The 19314-nt window shown below is 55.1% G+C and overlaps 1 protein-coding gene across 6 annotated transcripts in view; it reads left to right on the top strand.

Annotated features, from left to right (window-relative positions):
- Nucleotides 1-18342, top strand: part of ZBTB7C (zinc finger and BTB domain containing 7C) — a 377651-nt gene extending 359309 nt beyond the window's left edge. For 4 of the 6 annotated variants that reach the window (XM_089895157.1, XM_030762043.2, XM_022584524.3 and 1 more), the window contains 2 exons: nt 4180-5400; nt 15831-16567. In XM_089895157.1, the coding sequence (XP_089751283.1) occupies nt 4196-5400; nt 15831-16482 (1857 nt within the window). In that variant the 5' untranslated portion in view covers nt 4180-4195 and the 3' untranslated portion in view covers nt 16483-16567. Of the gene's footprint in view, nt 1-175; nt 3983-4179; nt 5401-15830 lie in introns of those variants that run through there. The other 2 variants (XM_089895158.1, XM_089895155.1) reach the window with 2 other exon arrangements.
- The last annotated feature ends 972 nt before the right edge of the window (nt 18343-19314 follow it).

Here is a 19314-nt window from a genome sequence, read left to right as displayed (position 1 = left end):
ACTTCTAGAGCCAGGTTTCTACAGTGCAATTCTCTAAGTCCAAGGCCCCCTCTCTCCTTCCAAAGGCTCCAGCCCCACCTCTTCTCTGATCCTCTCATAGAAACACCCCCTCCTCCTCTTTAGCTGGTGAGCTAAAGGGCATGACCCATCTCCCTATAGTGAGAGCAGGGAGGCTAGTGACGTTCTCATGTTACAGTTGAATTAACCTAGGCTGGAGATGAGAAGTGCTGCCTTTGCCAGAAGGCTACTTGGACGTACCTGGGCTCTAGAACCTTCCACAGAGGGCACAGGCCCAGGGGAGGCCGTGGTGAGCCTCATGTCCTCTAGAATGGGGACCACACCTGAAAAGGTTTCACCTGCCCTGCATTCTCGCTCTTTAACCTCCTTCTTCCATTTGCAAGCTCCTCTTTCCCCCTTTTCCTCCTCCGCCATTAGTTCTTGGCTCTATATTTTTTCTATCACCTTCATACCAGAGGTTCATATTTTGCGTCAAGCCTCTCCTAGCTGTCGAGCGGTTTGGTTTTGTGTTTGTGTGTGTGTGTGTGTGTGTGTGTGTGTAATTTTCTTTCCTGAGCGTGTTATTCTTGGAGAAGGAGTGCCCTGGCTTGGGCGATGGGAGGGATGGAAGGGAGGGGATGGAGGGCCTGGGTGCAAAGGTGGGGGCTGGACATGGCATCCCCTCTGGAACACTGCTGTCTGCGGGCCCACCAGGCATGGGGATCTTAGGGTCACCAGGGAAGCTTCCAGAGTGTAGGCAGGGTGGGGGCACTTTTTCCCAAAGAGTTAATAAAAACAGCAAACCACAGCCCCCCTTCCCCTGCTACCTCCTGCCAGGAAAAACAGCCCCGAGCTCTGTGGTTACATCTGTTCCTCCAGGAATGGTACAAAGACTCCAAACCATGCCATGGTGAGAAGTCGCTGCTGGACAGACCAGCCTTCAAGTCCAGGGTCACCCAGGCCTGTCACCCCCTCCCCACTGCCAGATCCACTTTGTACTTTCTCATGGTCATGACGCTGGTTATAAGATTTCCCCTGTCCATCCAATGACAAGATGAGGAAAGAGAAGCCCAGAGAGGTGGTGGGGCCTCCCGGAGTCACACAGCTGTGGTTTCTGACCCCCAGGCCCAAGCAGACCAGCTCCAAAAGCATGGGAAGCAGGACATTTAGCACAGGGTTGGCGCTGTCCATCCCTCAGAGGGCTCGGGTGAGACAAGGATCACCTACACCCCATCCAATAGGTTCCAGCTCCTCTATTTAAGAAGGTAGGGATAAGTCTAAGGAATTGTGGTAATTTTTCCTGAAAAACATTTTTGTCTTTATAAGAATAAGCCCTTGGCAAGCAAGAAAACTTGCGTGAAAGAACTAATTTCCTGAGGTTTTAATGATTTGGGATTTTAATAGTTGATGGGGCATTTCATTCACGAACAGTCTTTTCAGGTGAGAAGGTTCCTCTGAGGGTCAGAACCCTGCTACCATTAGGGTAGCTTCGTGGGAATTAGAAAAAGGTGTCATTTCCTCGATACATCTACTTCCATCTATCAAACCAGTGTCGTAATATACTGATTTTGTCAGAAGACAGCATTTAATGCCATCTGCCAGAAATGATAGCTATCCCAAACCCATAATGTCTATGAAGTGAATATTGCCTCTGTGTTGCCTGTTGTATTATCTGTTATCTTCCTGTGTTATCTATTATGTTATCTATTGCTGTATAACAAATTACTCTGAAACTGAGTAACTTAAAACAAGAATAAACGTTTACTATCTCCCGGTGTCTATGAGTCAGGAATTCCGAAGCAGCTTTGCTAAGTGGTTCTGATTCAGTGTCTTTCATGAAGCTGCACTCAGGCTGTCAGCAGGGGTGCTGTCCTCTGAATGCCTGACTGGGACTGAATGACCCACTCTCCTGGTGGCTCACTCACACAGCTGGTAACTTGGACCTGCTCGGTCCCTTGCCACGTGGACCTCGCCAAAGAACTGTCCTGATGACATGGCAGCTGGCTTCCCCCAGAGTGAGTGAACCCAGAGAGAGCCAGGCGGACACAGCGATGTGTTGTCACTTTTTGTTACTTTAGCCATTCTGATAGGTGTGTGGTGATATCTTATTCCTCTTGGGTGGATACTGCTGCATCTTTATCACAGCTGTTATGTCCCTGTGAGCTCTGTTAGAGCAAGGGCCTGCTTGGTTTGCCTTCTGTGCAGGGCAGGGCACAGGAAGAAACCCAAAGTCTATTTAGAGAATGAATGCACGGCCTGTGGGGTCTCTGGCCCTTTTTAAGCAGGCAGGAAAGCAGCAAGGCCTTTGCTCTGGGAAACCACTTGAATACCTTCCCCGGGCGAGATTGCTGGGGGAAGGCTAAGGCCCTCCACCACCCACAGAGGAGCAGGGACGAGGGGGGCAGAGCACCCAGCACCCTGACACCCCACCGGGTCCCTGGTGCCTCCAGGCCACTTGGGGCACATATTGTGGGCCTGGCACTTCTCCCTTCTCCCCTTTCACTGCCTCTGACTTCTCAGGGCAGAAACATCCCGAGGATAAGTATGTGGGGATCCCCAAAGCTCTTGCCACTGGGCCGTGGGTCTTCCAGACTTTGTTTTTCTTTTCTCCCCACCGTAATTGCAGCCGGGGAAGGGCCAGGCCTTTGCTAGGATTTATCCATGGGCCACAGCCAAGCTTTGCCCCGAGTAGCAGGGCCGTCAGTGCCCTGCAATAAAAATTGAGGTGGCTTGTGGTCCAGGTTGAATCTGTTGACTTGGGTTGTGAATTCTGTTCCCTGAAGGGAGGGGGTGCCTGCTGTCCTCTGCGCCCCCCTCCCCGACCGCTGGCGGCTATGACCGGCCACACTTCGTGTCTTATGTATAGATAATGCTGAGGTGTCTTAGAAGAGGCTTCTCCCCGTAGGGATATGTTTCCCGAAGAGTAACAGAATACAGACATGATAAATTAGCTAACAATGAGCTCGAATTTAATATTGAATATAAATATTTATAGGTCAAATGGCTCACAGATATACACATATAGGAGGTCAGTATTTTCTAAAAAGTCAAGAATTGCAAATGAAGGGAAACCTCACCAGCTAAGATGAAGCCAGAAATAGGTCAGAAAGCAGAACACCTGCCATAAGGCCCCCATTCCCTTGCTGAAAATGGGCCACGAGATCGGTTTGAAGATTCCTAGAATCTGTTACCTGTTTGCTAGGGCTGCGATAACAAAGTACCACAGACTGGAGCTTAAACAGCAGAGATTTATTTTCTCACAGTTCTAGAGGCTGGAAGTCCAAGATCAGGGTGTCGGCAGGGTCGGTTTCCTCTGAGGCCTCTCTCTTCGACTTGTAGGTGGCTGTCTTCCACCCTGTGTCCTCACGTGGTCTTCCGTCTGTGTGTCTGTGCCCTGCTCTCCTCTTGTAAGGGTACTGGTCATACTGGACGAGAGCCCTCTCATAGGACCCCGGTTAAACCTTAATTCCCCTTTTAAAGAGCCTACCTCGAAATACAGGAACACTGACATACTGCCACATATGAAGTTGGGCTGGGGAACAACTCAGCTACCGTTAGTAGCCCTCTCCATTAGTACAGCCCGCATCAATATCCAAAAGTAGCAAAATCTGAATCTGTTAGAGGAGTCAGAGGATTTGTGAAGTAAACCAAAGCATTCTCCCAGAGGGAGCCCTGAGTCATGAGAGAAAATTCCTCCTTTGGCGCTTGACCCACAGACGTTGTGTGAGTCCGTAGCGGCCACCATTCCCGTAGCATACAGAGCAATGGAGTTTCACATGGCTGTCCGTCCCCGCGTTCAGGAATTGCACATTCCCAAAGTGGAATTCAGGGAAATCGGGCCTGCGAGAAGATTCCACAGCCTTTGCTAAAAGGCAGACGCCAGCTGCCCAATGACAAGCCCAACTCCAAGGGCCTTTGGGGTCCCGGGAAGAGCCCAGTGGTTCACCAAGAAGCCCCAGCTTTTGAGCAGGGCTCTGAATTCCAGGTGAGATTGGGAAAAGCTGAGGAAGAGGGGCCGGGTTTCTAGCAGAGGGGGAGGGAGGGGAGCCCCAAGCAAAGGCAGGGGTGGGGTGGACAAGCACGCCCACCGGCCTGGCCTCCCTGGGCCAGGGTCCCGGAGCTGGCATCCCCTCCTGGGGCCACGTCCTCTAACCCGGTCTCTCCTTGTGTGTGTCCCCACAGGGCTCTGGCTGAGAACATGGCCAATGGCATTGACGAGCTGATCGGCATTCCCTTCCCCAACCACAGCAGCGAGGTCCTGTGCAGCCTGAACGAGCAGCGGCATGACGGGCTGCTCTGCGACGTGCTCCTGGTGGTGCAAGAGCAGGAGTACCGCACCCACCGTTCCGTCCTGGCCGCCTGCAGCAAGTACTTCAAGAAGCTCTTCACAGCCGGCACCTTAGCCAGCCAGCCCTACGTCTACGAGATCGACTTCGTCCAGCCCGAGGCGCTGGCCGCCATCCTGGAGTTCGCCTACACCTCCACGCTCACCATCACGGCCTCCAACGTCAAGCACATCCTCAACGCCGCCAGGATGCTGGAGATCCAGTGCATCGTGAACGTGTGCCTGGAGATCATGGAGCCCGGGGGGGACGGGGAGGAGGAGGATGACAAAGAGGACGACGACGATGACGAAGATGACGACGATGAGGAGGACGAAGAGGAGGAGGAGGAGGAAGAGGAGGAGGAGGATGACGACACGGAGGACTTTGCTGATCAAGACAACTTGCCTGACCCCCAGGACGTCAGCTGCCACCAAAGCCCTTCCAGGATGGACCACCTCTCGGAGGCCTGTTCAGACGCTCCCAGGGACTTCCCCGATTCCTTCCGGGCCGGCAGCCCTGGCCACCTGGGCGTGATCCGGGACTTCTCCATTGAATCTCTGCTGAGGGAGAACCTGTACCCCAAAGCCAACATCCCCGACAGGAGACCCTCCTTATCTCCGTTCGCCCCGGACTTCTTTCCACACCTCTGGTCGGGGGACTTCGGTGCCTTCGCCCAGCTGCCCGAGCAGCCCATGGACAGCGGGCCCCTAGACCTGGTCATCAAGAACCGCAAGATCAAGGAGGAGGAGAGGGGGGAGCTGCCCCCACCTCCGCCGCCGCCCTTCCCCAGCGACTTCTTCAAGGCCATGTTCCCGGACCTTCCCGGGGGGCCGCTGGGCCCCATCAAGGCAGAGAATGACTACGGTGCCTATCTCAACTTCCTGAGCGCCACCCACCTAGGGGGGCTCTTCCCGCCCTGGCCGCTGGTGGAGGAGCGCAAGCTGAAGCCCAAGGCCTCTCAGCAGTGCCCCATCTGCCACAAAGTCATCATGGGGGCCGGGAAGCTGCCACGGCACATGAGGACCCACACCGGGGAGAAGCCATACATGTGCAACATCTGCGAGGTCCGCTTCACCAGGTGCGAACGGAGGCCTGTGGGTGTGAGGGGCAGGGCGGGGAGGGCCGGGGGCCTCGGGGATGGAGAGAGACCCAGGTCAGGGGAGGTCCAGCTGGATCCTAGATGCACAGCAAGCTCATCGCCAGAACAGGTGCGAGGCATTAGCTGGTGCAGTGATTTTCAGATATTTTCCTATTTGTGCTATTAGGTAGAAGGCCAAGATGCCAAAGAGATCAGAGCGGAGCTGTTCTGGTTAAGGCAGAAGTGGGGAGGGGGGATCTCAGCACCCGCTGTAGATCCAGGAAAGCCGGTTTGAAGCTCCCCAATAGAGTGCAGCCCCTCCTTTATTTTATTTGGAGCTAGGACAGCATGCCAGGGCCTGTCTTGAATGGATTACATATACTACCGCCCCCGCCATGTCCTGGAAGTCAGGGAGGGCCATGGGCTTTGTCCACAGATAGGTGATCTGTCTCCCAGTGGCTAGTCAGCCACTCGTAAGCCCAGCTGGGAAATGGCAGAGCTGGGACTTGAACCCCAGTGAGACCCCTGTAGGCCCTTTCAGTCCTATTTTGGGTCAGACCTAAAGGCTGGGCCTCCTTTTACGTTCTCCCCCTTGACTGTCCATGTTGGGAAGAGGGTTAGCTCTATGCCATTATAAAAGTTGAACTTTGAAATCAATACACGATAAGCCTTTCGTCTTGCCCGGACTCCATCCCGTTCAGCACACGTGTGTTGTGTACCTTCTCTGCACAGCAACTTTTGTGGTCAAAACTGGTGGGATGATGTGGGGTCCAATTTGTCCAGTGCTAGGTTTTGATGGGCCTCATTTGGGGGAGATAAGGTCTATTGGTGCCGATTGTGGTCACTGATGTGAGGCTGGCCTTCCCAGCCGTGTCCACACTGCGGAAGGTTCTGGTGAGTGCCCTGCATCAGGGCTTGGCCATTTCAGTGTGTCGGATGTGGTTTACCTGCCCCGGAACTGTGACTTCCTAGACCAGGTCCTTTCCCCACATTGCCACTGTCCCCATCAGAGAACCCGCCTTGAGAAACCCACACTTATTCCAGTGGTGCTGCTGTCACCCCGTAGCCCCCTAGCAGTTCATCCTTGGGAATTGCTGGGGGCTCATTCTTTTGATTTGCCCCAGTGGGCCCAAAGCTTTGGTTTTTGAGGAGAGTGCAATGTTTGGCATCAGGTTGATTATCAAATCAGGGGCAGTGCTTTTGGGGGAAAAACAAGATGAGTTCTGCTGAGTAACGAGGCGCACTCTCTTTGGCGGCTTGGAAACTCGATTTGAGGTTGCCAGAGAGGGCCCGGGAATGTGTTCAGCTGACAGTCGTGGAAACAGCTCTGCAGGGTCTTCCGGTGACCGCTTCGAAAGACAACGCGGATTGTTTCCAAGGTGGCCTTGGGTCCCCTCACAGCTGCTTCTGTGAAGGAAACCCCAGCAGAATCTCCCAGCTGCTCTGAGCTGACAGTGAAGGGAGAATTTCCGGGTGCAGAGGGGCAGGGCCCCCCATACCCCGGGTGTGTCCCCTTCCACCCAGCAGCGCCGACCTCAGGTGCTTGCTTCTCTTATCGCTGCAGAGAAGCTGGCCCCAAAGCCACCGAGATTCACCCCCTCTCGGGTGCCCCCCACTAATGGCCCTGCCACTCTTATGTCACCTCCACCTCCCGCCCTCCTCTTCTTCTGAATTCACCTTAGATCCACAGAACCCCTGTAAAGGCTTGACAAAAGCACAGGGATAACGGAAGATAAAATAGAGCCCAGTCCAAATTCAAGCACAGTTCATGCATCTGGAGCCAGTGCCTCTCCGCAGCCCCCTGGGAATGACTTCAAGACGTGGACACCCTTCACAGGCCTGATCCAGAAAAGCCAGCCCCTGAGTCCTGCCATCTGGGCTCCACCTCCTTTGCTTGTCCCCTGCGCAGATGGCTGACACTTGGGGACACCCCTCCCTCCAGGGGAGACCCTGGTCTGTGGCTTCAAGGGGATGTGCTGCATCTCAGGGTACCTCAGAGCGAGCCTGCCCTGCCCCCCCACCAAGTCCCCATCTCCCTTCCGTTCCCCACTTCCCTCCGGGCCTTTCCCACACTCCGCTGTGAGGGCTATGGCGGTCTGTGTCCCTGCCTTCCCTAGGGAAAGTTTTAAACTCGGTCAGTCGAGACAGACTTCTCACCCTCTTGACACCAGAACATCCTCTGCGTGGGCCTCCTGGTTTGGGCCTCAGTGCTGTGTTGTATAGGAGGGTCGCATTCCAGAACCCTCCCTCCCAGCACATTCCTGTTGATCACTCAGGGTGGCCTCTGTGCCTGCCGGCTCACCACCCCTCCAGGCCAGATCAGCTGTGGGGCGGGTTCCAGCCATCCAGCCCCCGGCCCTGCCCTCCCTGCGGTCTAGTCCTGTTCAGCAGAACGACAGACACCTGGGCCCCCAGGCCTGTCTCCAGCTGACGCAGCTTCGTTCCCGCCTCCATCCACATCTCCCCTCACTCGGTGCCCACTGGGCACTGGCCCTCCTGAGACAGATCAGAAAAGCTCTGGGGTCCCCCTCCCAGGAGCAGAGATACCCGGAGTGGGGAGAGGGTGGAGGAGAGTTTCTTGGCCTCCTCCCCTAGGGACTTTATTTCTCACTGTGGGCTGTGGCTGCCCGTGATGGACACCCCTCGACACCCCTCCCCATCGCTTCTTCGGAATCACTGGTTCCTTGCTGCCCTCCTGTCGCCTCCCCGGAGCTGCCTGCAGGATTCTTTTCAGCCTTCCTAGAGCCTCAGCCCTGGCCTGTCCAGGTCCGGGTGGCCTGTAACACTCTATACAGCCAAGTCCTCTGGCAGCCTTTCCACGGGGACCCTCCCCTTGTGGCTGACTTCCTGCCGCCACCACCCGTAACACCGCCCTCCTCAGCTGGAGGCGTCTTCCGCAGCCACTTAGAGCAGCAGCTCCTGCCTCTTTGACTCGGAGTTCCCAGACTCCCTTGCAATGCAAAGCCACTACCCGGGACGGGACCGCCCGCGAGGCTGAGGGACCCCTGACCTGCTGCCCTCACGTCCTCCTCGTGGACACTATTTTCCTTTCTGGAGCCCGAGTCTTTGCTTAATTATAGCTGAGCTTCTGCTCTCCGGTCAGGCCTCCTTTCCTCTCTTCTTGAAGTTGATCCCACTTCCCCTCCCTCCTGGGGGACGTTGGAGTGACCCACCCTCCCCCTGCAAGGCGGCCCCGGCTCTGAGTTATGGCCTCCGATGCCAGCTCCCAGCATGTCCACGCCCCGTGGGAACATCATTCTTCATGGCTTCAGCACCACAACACGGCGGGGGGGCCTTGGGCGTCCTTGCAACAGAGCCCCTGAGGCCCCTGAGGCCCCACTTACTGCTCTCATTCTGTAGGTGTCCAGGAAGGGACTGCAGCCCCACCATCATGTGTCTGTTCCTTGGTGTCGGGAATCTCACCTCCGAGCCAGCTCTAGATTTCAGCCAGTCCCACAGTTGTCCCACCACTGATCTTTCCAGCTATGAGACACCCCTGGAGCCCCAGGAAAGGCCTCAGAGGCTTCAACCAGACTGTGTATCTCTGGCCCCATGCTGTCCCCTCCTAGCTCTGGCCATCCCATGATCACCTGGACTCCAAGTTCCTCTGTCTGTGCCTGAGTCTATGTGTCCACTCCCCTAGCCTGGTCCAAGGTCACCATTTTCTTCCTGAGGACAGCTGCGGTCTGTGCTGGCTGCAGAGACAGCTCGTGATGAAACTGGTCCTGTGGCTCTGACTTGGGAGAGAGAAACAGTTCCAGGACTTAGGGCACAGGTAGCCTGGACCAAGATTCCCCCAGACCCTCCTCGTCAGGAGTCCTTTACTTCTATTCCCAGAAAGTCTGGAAGCCTGGGCCAAAGGTCAGGACTACAGGGTTAGTGGGCCAGAGGTGGCCCCTAGGCTGGGCCTTGAAGAACGGGGAGCACGTGGGCCAGGGAGGACAAGAAGGTATTCATCCTCTCTGTGTGTAGAGGGACACTGCTGCCCTTGGTGGGGCTTCTCCCTGCCCACCCACCTCGCAGGGCCCTCCCCCTCCTCGCTGCCCCAACCCCTGTCATCACCACCAAATAGGCCTGGCCTGGGCCTATGAAGGCCTCAGAAGACTCTTAATTGCTCCTGTCCTGCCACATGGGTCCTTGAGTACAGGCCGCCTGTCGGGGGAGCCCCTAGAGCGCATGCTTGGGCAGTCTTCCCTCCTGGAGCCCCTGCATCCCATCCGCAGCCTGGCTCTCACAGGCGCTCCAGTCAGGTCTGGCGGACACGTGGTGAAGTCAAGAAACTGCCACACGTGAGAAGAGACCAGCTCCTGAGACCACAGTGGTCCCGTGGAGGAGAAGGATGGGCAACCCAAGCTCTGTACCCCGAGAAATCAATCTCTGAGGAGCCACGATTGCCCCAGTCTCCACTGAATCCCCTACCGACATCCCGTGAAGGCTGCAACTTTTAGCCCCCAGCCCCTGGCCCCCAGCGCAAGCCAAATGCTGATTGCTCCTTGGCGCCCCACAGTTCTCTCTCCAGACAAGCCCAGGAGCCTTGCAGCTGGTGCCTTTTTTCCCCCCTGTATTTTTTTCTTAGTTCTCCCACTCCTGGCAGCTCTGGGGAACTTATTAAGATAATGTAATATCATTAGCAGTGGCAGCAGGAAGATAATTTGTCTCAGACCATCAGGTTACCAAGAAGTCTGAGTGGATGGTGTTGGGAAAGCGTTATCCTCACTTGGGAGCCTCCACCGAGGCCCAGGACCCGGGGCCCTTTCCTTTCACTCAGGGGAATGATATCACCAGGACTGGCTCATCTTTCTTGACGATGAGCTCTCCGAGCTGGAAGGGGGAATACCAGTCAAGGCTTGCATGCATGTGACCTGGCCTGGGTCCCAGGTTCAGAGTAAAGAGATGAGACGGCAGACAAGGGGACAGGGCGAGGGAGGAGCACGTCAGGTTTGGACTGGGCCGTTCTGAGAAGTGGCCCCGCACCAGCGGGCCGCGGCCATGACCACCCACTGTACAGTGAGGAGCACCGGGCAGAACTCCAAAGCGTCTGCTGGGTTCTTATCCGAGCAGGTTCCAGTACCATCCGGGCCACATGCTGAACGAGTGCGGAGGGAGCAGGGCCGGCACGTGGTGACACAGAGGGCAGTGTCTCCTGAGGACTGCAGCCCCTTGGAAAGGGCACTGCCGTGGTGATCAGGAGCCCCAGCTTGAGGGCTTGCATCTGCCTCTAACTAGCTGTGTGACTTTGGCCGAGTCACCTCCCCTCTCTGGGCCTCGGTTTCCCCATGTGTAACACGAGGGGGTTGGAGCAGGTGCTCCCTAAGTTCACGCCCAGATTTTTGACCCCATATATTGCCCAAGATCAGGAAAGCTCTGGACACATGACAGCACTTCTCTTTGCCTCCTCTTCCTCACGAGAATGATGGAAGGGCCAATTTCACGGGCTTTACTGAAGCCCTTATAACCAACCACCTGCGCAGTTAGGTCCTGACCCGCGCTCACGATTAGTACTGACGGGAACGTCCCTGAGCCTGGGCTCCTTTTTTGCAGCTCACTGTCCATGAATTTGCTGCTTCCTGCATCATCTTGCTGTCCAGGCGCCTAACAAGACAGGGCCCCAGGAGCCAGGGACAGGGCGGTGGCTCTGCAGGCATGAGGGGCAGCTAAGGGAAACAGCACACGTGATGGCCCTGCCCTGGGAATAGCATGCATGGGAAATAAAGGCAGCAAAGACAGCCCCTGAACAGGTGTTCCCATCTGCCAGGAGCACCTGTGTGGTTGGATTGGGGCCACAAAGCGCAGACAGGGAGACTGGGCCCCCAGAGCTCGGGACTTGCTGGGAGGGCAATGCTGATACGTGTGGGGCCTTTAGGGGACAGAAGAGGATGAGGCTGACACATCGTCCTCTGTTGCTCCCTCCCTGCCCCTCAAGTGACCTGCCTCGGGCTGCAGTGTTCAAGTGCTCTGGAAGGTCAGGGCAAAGGATAAGACCTGGGTAGACAGAGAAGGGTTTATGAAAGACCGCACGTGAGTCTGACCACTGAAGAATCAGGGGGATTGGGAGTGGTAGACATTTCAGGCAGGGCAGTTTGCAAGGGTAAACTCAGAGAGGAAGGATGTGGGTGCAGGGAAGAAGAGGGCTCACGGCTGGGAAGGAAAGAGCACACATGCCGGCATCTACGCTTGGACATCTGGTGGGAACCTAAGGGATGGAGCGTGGTGTCCAAACACGGGATACGCACAGAAGGGGAAGGAGCCAGGGCTTACCAGCATCCATCCCATAATATGGCAGGCTCTGAGCCAGGGGGGCTGGTGGTCCAGCTCATGCCAATGGAGATTCAAAGATGCAAAGCTGACCAGAGCATGGCCTGCTAGGGGAACAGTGTGTCCATGTGGTGTGTGGGTGCAGTACTGTGGGGAGGGACGGGGGCTGGCAAAGGATATGGGGTGATTCTTTTTTTCCAGCTTTATTGAGATATAGTTGACATATAACACTGTATAACTTTAAGGTGAACAACAGTGATGATTTGATATGCACATATATTGTGAAACGATTACCACAATCACATTAGTTAACACACCCATCACCTCACTTAGTTACCTTTTTAGTGTGTGTGGTGAGGACATCTAAGATCTACTCTCTTAGTAACTTTCAAATATATAATACAGTATCGTCCACTATAGTCACCAAGGGCCCCCAGATCTTATCCCTTTATAACTGGAAGGCGTGAGCTTGTAAGGAGACTTCAAAGCCATGCTAAGGGGTGAGTTAGCACAGAGGCCTTTGGACAGGGTTAGGGGGCTTGGAAGATTTTAAGGGGGCACCGGACCCCCAGTCCTGAAGGAAAATGACCAAGAGCTCAGCTGCTGAGAGTCAGACTGGAACATTCCAACTCACTCATGATGCCTCTGCCAGCAGACCAGATGCGTAAAGGAGCAAGGGTAGAAGAGCAGTAATACATGAAGCCAGCCAGCCAGAAAGAGATTCAGTATGAGCCCATTACCCAGATGCAAACACTCTCAGAACACCAAAGGTCAAAATGGTGCAGCACAGCCTCCCATTTTAGAGGTCAGGAAACTGAGGCCCAGGGCAGCAAAGGACCTGGTCCGGTTCTTAGAGTGTGCCGAGCCCGGGCCCTGCTCTGCCAATGCACACGCGCGTTACGTCTACATGGAAAGGTCATTACAGAAATAAGGAGGCTGTGTGACCTTAAGAAAGCCATTCCCTCCCTGGGAATGGGCTGGGTTAGATCAGTATTTTCAAGGTCCTGGGAAGCATACCGCTAGGGATGCAGGTTACTGGGCCCACTGATTCAGACGTGTTCTCAGTAAACTAAATGCTCTCTAAATTTTTTCCAGGACTAACTTATGAGGTTTGTCCACCCCCCTCCCCCGCTGCTCCCATGAAAAGTCTCCACTGGGGACAGTGGCTCCTGCCCAGGCTGAGCTGCTCCCACAGCTTGGCCCAGTCTTCTGACCCCAGAGACGGAAGGCTGGCTGCAGATGTCCTGGTATGATTGTTTGGGCTGTACTTTCTGAGGCAGCCCCTACAGGCTTCAGGCTGGGAACACTCAGTATGAAAATCCTCAGAAGAGCTTGCAAACAAACCATGCCCAGATAGCCCTCCATGCCCCTCTGCCCCTCACCGGCTGGTACCTTTGGGAAAGCTGTTTGACTTCGCTGAGCCCCCAGCGATTCCTCAGTCCAAGTGAGGAAATTAATCCAGGTGTGTTGAATCGAGCTCATGCAAACGGAGATTCCTCGTCAATAGGAACTGATGTCTAGCCCTAGGTTCAACTCTGCATGGAGAGGTTAAATAACTTGCCTAAAGGTCACCCAGCAAGTTAGTGGGGGGTCTGAAGCTGGAGCAGGGGCTCCCACACCCCTACTGGGTGTGTACTGTAGGGTACTGCACTGTACCTTGCCTGTGAATAATGACTTTCCAGGGTCATGAAATGGTGTACTTGCCTGCTCACAGCAGGTGCTCAATGAGAGGAAATTGTAGTCACCTTCTCAGCACGTCTCCCACACTTGGGCCAGTCGCCTCTGAAGTGTGATTTACTTTAGGTGCCCTAACAAAAAGCTCAGGAGAAGCAGTGCATATTTAAAGAGGCCCTTGACATTTGAAGATTTACCATTTGCATTGTCCATTATTTTAAATATGTGTAATAGTAATTCTTTTAAAAATCTCCCTTATAAGGTTGTAGTGAGGATTGAATGAGATGATGTATTTAAAGCCCCACTGGTGACTCTCAGCTGACCCTCCACTAGGCCCTGGTGAGGATGAGTCCCTCAGCCAGTGAGTGAGCTAGCATAGCCAGCCACCTAGCATCAGTGTTTCATCAGAGCCTGAGCAAACGTGTGGAGTCCCGAGACATATTCCCCAGGACTGTGCAGCGTCACTCTAGGGCTACAAATAGCGCTCTGCACCCCACCCCTACATCTTTACACAGGTCACAGTGCAGTGCTGAGGAAAGAGGCCTAGGCTGTTCTAGTCCCAGCTCTGCCATTACCCTTGCGGTGACCTTAGGGACTTCACCTCCCTGGTCCTAACCCTAACCCTCCCTGGGCCTCAGTTTGCCCACCAGCCAACTGAAGGATTAACCTAGGCCAGTGGTTCTCAGACCACCAGCAGCAGCAACATCCGGCAACATATTCAAAAAGCAAACTCTCTGCTCTCTCCCCCGCAGACCTACTGACTCAGGCAGTCTGGGAGGGAGGCCCAGCACTCGGTGTTTCATCAGACCCTGATAATGGCTCATCAAGTTTGAGATCCACTAGCCAGGATGCTCAAAAATCCAATCACCTGGATGAAATGTGGGTTACAAAGACCATAAGAGCAGCATGCTGGCGGCAGAAGGGCACATGAGATGTCACAGCGGGGTACTTACTGTGCAGCCTGGGGGCAGCTGGTGGGCTGTGGGAAGGGCAGGGACGGGGATGGCGGTGTCTGGTGTGTGAAGGATACCAACTCTCCCTTCCTCTGCCCTGCCTAACCCACTCTCCACCCCCACCCCCCACGTGCCCTCCAGCCTTCCAGGGAGCACAGGTGGGGGAAACGGATCTGTCCTTTTGGTCCTTCTCCCCTGGTCCCTGCCAGTGTACTCATGAATGTCCTTTTCTCTCCTGCCCCACCCCTGGGGAACTAGCCGGAAAATGAGAGCCAGTGAGACCTCTAGCGGCCAGGGGACACCAGGAGACCAGGACCCGCTCCTGCTGTGCTGGGGTTATGTTGAGTGTGGTTTAAATCTGGCCATTTTAGGGCGGATGCCTGGGCTCCACATCTGCTCCAACCTCAAAACCAAGCCAAAAATTACAGGCAGACGCTCCACCCAAGCCACACCTGCAGGGAGGAGGTGGAAGGCTGGACACAGCTTCCTGGCCAGCCCGGCCTGGTCAAGGAAGGCTGCAGAAGGATCCTGAGAGTTCTCGAAGCTCACCTGCCTCCACTTCTGCGTGGCTGAAAGGCTCCTTTAGCTGGTTTATGCAGCATTCAGTCTTTACAAAAACAGGCTTGAGATGTCTGTTTTCCTTTCAAGACCGCCAGGAGGTGTGTTGAATCTAGCTCAACACAACCCGAATTTCTCTCCATCAGCTCTGGACAACAGGAATTGACGTCTCGTGCTAGGTTCGGCTCAGTGCAGAGAGGTTAACTCACCTAAGGTCACCCATCACGTTAGCAGTGGGTTTGCAGCTGGAGCAGAGGCTCCCACACCTGCTGATGGGAGCCGCAGCCCCACGTCATATCTTACCTCTGAATAATACTGCTTAAACCCTGAAAAGCTCTGCCCTAGCTTAGGCTGCATTCTTGTTGCACCTGGCTGTTTTGTAAACCCTGGAACTGTCTGCAGACAAAGAGGAGAGCCAAGGGCTGGGGCTAAGAAACCACAGTGCAGGAGTGACTTGAACAAGGTGTGCCTGATCCCTGTAGCCTCCCAGATTAGTGCTGAGGACTGACAGGTCTCAACAGCCCAGGGGCTGGGATGGGATCAGGGTGAACCTCGAGGAAAGACCCTGTTGCCTGGAGAGAGTGGAGCTGAAGGTGCAATCCAGTATGAGAAGTGGCTGCCCCACTGGAGGACTAATGAAAGATTGCTGACTTTCGGGGCCTCTGTCCCCAGCAAGTCGATTTTGCAGTCTATGAGACAGGCCCTGACAGAGTGGGCACTTCATTCTCCTGAGCTTATGCGTAACAGGTGTTCTGGAATGACAGCAGCCTCTCTGGGCCCAGCTCCTGATCCACTCTGTAATCCAGGGGAGGAGGCACACCTGTTTGGGGTGGCGCAGTAATTGAAGGTAAATTCTAGCAGGGGTCCCATTCCTGAGTGTCGACACCACAGCAGTCGGGAGCCTTAGCAGGTTCTGGAGGAAGGGGAGCAGGGAGTGAGGAGTGGCTCCTGGGGTTCTGGGCAGGGACTGACTCTGGCTCCGCCTTGCAGGCAGGACAAGCTGAAGATCCACATGAGGAAGCACACGGGGGAGCGGCCCTACCTGTGCATCCACTGCAACGCCAAGTTCGTGCACAACTACGACCTCAAGAACCACATGCGCATCCACACGGGCGTGCGGCCCTACCAGTGCGAGTTCTGCTACAAGAGCTTCACGCGCTCCGACCACCTGCACCGTCACATCAAGCGCCAGAGCTGCCGCATGGCCCGGCCCCGGCGCGGCCGCAAGCCCGCCGCCTGGAGGGCCGCCAGCCTGCTCTTTGGGCCCGGCGGCCCGGCCCCGGAGAAGGCGGCCTTCGTGATGCCCCCCGCGCTGGGAGACGTGGGTGGCCACCTGGGCGGGGCCGCCGTGTGCCTCCCGGGCCCCAGCCCCGCCAAGCACTTCCTGGCGGCGCCCAAGGGCGCGCTGAGCCTGCAGGAGCTGGAGCGGCAGTTCGAGGAGACGCAGGTGAAGCTGTTCGGGCGCGCGCAGCTCGAGGCCGAGCGGAACGCGGGGGGCCTCTTGGCCTTCGCGCTGGCCGAGAACGTGGCCGCCGCGCGTCCCTACTTCCCGCTGCCCGACCCGTGGGCCGCGGGCCTGGCCGGCCTCCCCGGGCTCGCCGGCCTCAACCACGTGGCCTCCATGTCTGAAGCCAACAACTAGGCTGAGCCTCATCACCCCCAGTCCTGCTTCCCTGCCCCCTCCCAGGCCCACCTGCCCCATCCAATGGGTCTGAACTTTTCATTTCAAAAGAAAAAAGGAAAACAAATAGCAGCCGCAGGGGTATTTTCTGGGCCTCCTGAGGCAGCTGCCTCCCCTTTGCTGGGGTCTGAGATGGGCATCTCCTCCCAAAAGGCCTGGCCTCTCTGGCTGTCTCTCTGCTCTCACACAGAAACTCACAGGGGCCCATGCCAAAGAGGAGGCCCCAGGCCAGGTGTCCAGAAGCACTTTGGAGCTGTGTGGGGCTAGACGGAGGGAGGTGGCTTGGCCAGAGGCAGACCGGATGGAGCAGGGCTGAAGGTAGGGTCCTGAGATACACATCCTGAGCCCCGCCAGTCTAAGGCAGAGTCCCTGCTGACACTGTTCCGATGGGTCATTTTTCCCATCTCCAGTGGCCCTGGGATCCTTAGGGGAAGTGACCTATAGGCAGGGAGAGGGTCTCCTGGGGTCCGGGCCCATTTTTCCCTCCCTGTCCTGTGACCGCGGACAGGTCAGCCGTCTGTACCCCAGTTTCACCCTGCTGTGAAAGGGGGCTGGAAATTTTGTTTCCCCCTCCCATCCACCCACCGACACACTCGAACATGCCCATCCCTCCAGAGAGAAGCCTTGAGAGAGCAGGGGCTTTGCAGTCTTAACGTCCCTGGTGACACTGTTTCACTGGACTTAGTTTTATCACGTCCACCTCTACGTTGGCACAGGTGAGAAATGTGGCCAAACTAGACAGGCTAACAGAGGAAGAGGGCTGGGGTGGGCTTGTCCACAGCCCCCAGGCAGCTTTGGGGAACTCTAAATCCTACCCTCCCCTCTGGGCAGGCCACTGTGCGCATCCGGGGGCTACCATCTCGCATTGTCCCCACCTCTGCGTCGTCCCTCCAATGCCATAAGGAGTCTTTCAGGACTCCGAGGGCCAACACGGAAGGAATGGGGTCCTCCTCTTAACACCTGGCAGCTGCCCCTCTCCACCTGATTCCCGGAAGCAGACAAAATGCCCAGTTACCCAGATGTATGTTTGCTTTCCAGTTGGGGGCTTCTCAGGACTTTGGCATCGCTGTGTTTGAACACCCTCAACCCCTCCGTGGTCCCCCAGGGAGGAAGCCAGCTGTCCAGTGTGGGAAGTCAGAGGCTTGGCTCCAAAATGGGCTTGGAGGGTTCTGTGAGTGACGGCTGTCCACGCATTCTGCCTGGCTCTCTGGTTTGTAGCCGGTCCTGAGAAGGAAGACAGCTCTGCTGGCCCAGTGCCTTCCAGATCTTCTCTCCCCTTTCCTGTCCTTCCCTCCCTTTTCTTGCTGAGTTTGCTTTTGTTTCTCAGTAGCCCAGAGAAGGGAGGAGAGTTCTCCTGTGCAGATGGCCCAGGGCTGGTGTCCCCGATCCAGGAGCTGTGGGCACAGAGACTTCGGCTCTTCCTATTGCCTTGGCTTCTTCCTGAGCAAACGCAAAAAAACAAAAAGGCCAGAGAAGACCACAGACTCTGTCACTCTCCCAGCTCCCCCGCGAAGAGACCCATGACCCCACACACCACCAGCTGCCCTTTCAGCCGGAGGGAACTGTTGCTGACACCCTCTTATCCTCAGACGTCATCTGCTGGGCAGGTGCCTCTCACACTCCTGTCTCCATTTCTGACCCTCGCTTCTGGGACCCACCAGCCAACATGCCTGTGTTCCCCCTCAGCCAAGGGAATGGGGCTGACCCAAACTTTAAGAGAAAACGAGGAAAAACGAACAAATTAGAAACCAGTGGTGTTGGGGCTTTTGTTTTTATTTTGTAAAAGTTAATGACTTCTCATAAACTCAATTTTGCAGACGACTGGTTAGTTCTTTTTGTTTTCTCTTGGCTGCAGTTTGGAGTTGTACATTGTAACATATCCAAAGATGTCGAGTACTGTATGATCAAGAGCTTGAAGCAAATGGGTCGTGGAGGTAGGGATGGTAGTGTTTGGTTTTGTTTCCCTTTTTTTTGGGGGGCGGACATTTCAGTTTCCCTGTCTGTGGGAGAACTTTGGAATTTTTTTCTATTTATAACTTTTTTTTTATGTGATTGCTTTATGTGAAATGACACTCAACAAGGTTTGCCTTAGTGATTCAAGGGACAATCTTCCATAACTTTGGTCGCACGCTGCATCTCGCCGAGAAAAACTCTCAGCTAATTTTCTGGCCTATTTATTAAACAGTATTAATTGACTTGATTAAATGATATTAAGAGTTGCACTTCTGTGAGAGGTGACAGCCACAAGACTATCTGTAGACATCCGTGGCTTAAGAGGTTGACAATTGGGTGTCACAAACTTATAAAAATGTTGAAGATGCCTTTATAAAAAACACAAATCTTTGACCCTTATTTAATAACGTGAGGGACAGCATTTTAAGTAAAAGAAAGCCACACTTACTCAATTCCCTGGTTCAGGTTGATTCCCTTTTGCATTGTCACTGCAGGTGACAGTGGGTGGTTGTGTGGTGGCGAGGTCAGATCGTCAGTGGTCCCCTGCATTGTGTGAGGCTCTGCCTGATCATAAGCTTTTGGGTATCTATGACTCCAAGTGTGAGGTGTGTGTGTGTGTGTGTGTGTGTGTGTTTACACGTGCAGGTACAGCCTATTGTGTGTGAGCAAGTGAGAGTCGAAGGGTTGCTGACCATTTTAACACATCAGTCCTACCAGTTCCCTGGCTTGGATTCCAGAACAGCCTCTGGCTGGCCCTGCTACCGTCTCGGCCTTCGTCCCTTTATTCCTTGGCACTGGAGTTGGACTTCTCTTCCTCGTTCACCTGATCCTTCCCAAACA

Source organism: Delphinapterus leucas, chromosome 14 (assembly GCF_059928025.1).
Source record: "Delphinapterus leucas isolate spDelLeu-1000000601 "Yukka" chromosome 14, BTC_Dleu_Yukka2, whole genome shotgun sequence".
In the NCBI taxonomy this organism is placed as follows: Eukaryota; Metazoa; Chordata; class Mammalia; order Artiodactyla; family Monodontidae; genus Delphinapterus; species Delphinapterus leucas.
This window is presented reverse-complemented; position numbering and strand designations above follow the sequence as displayed.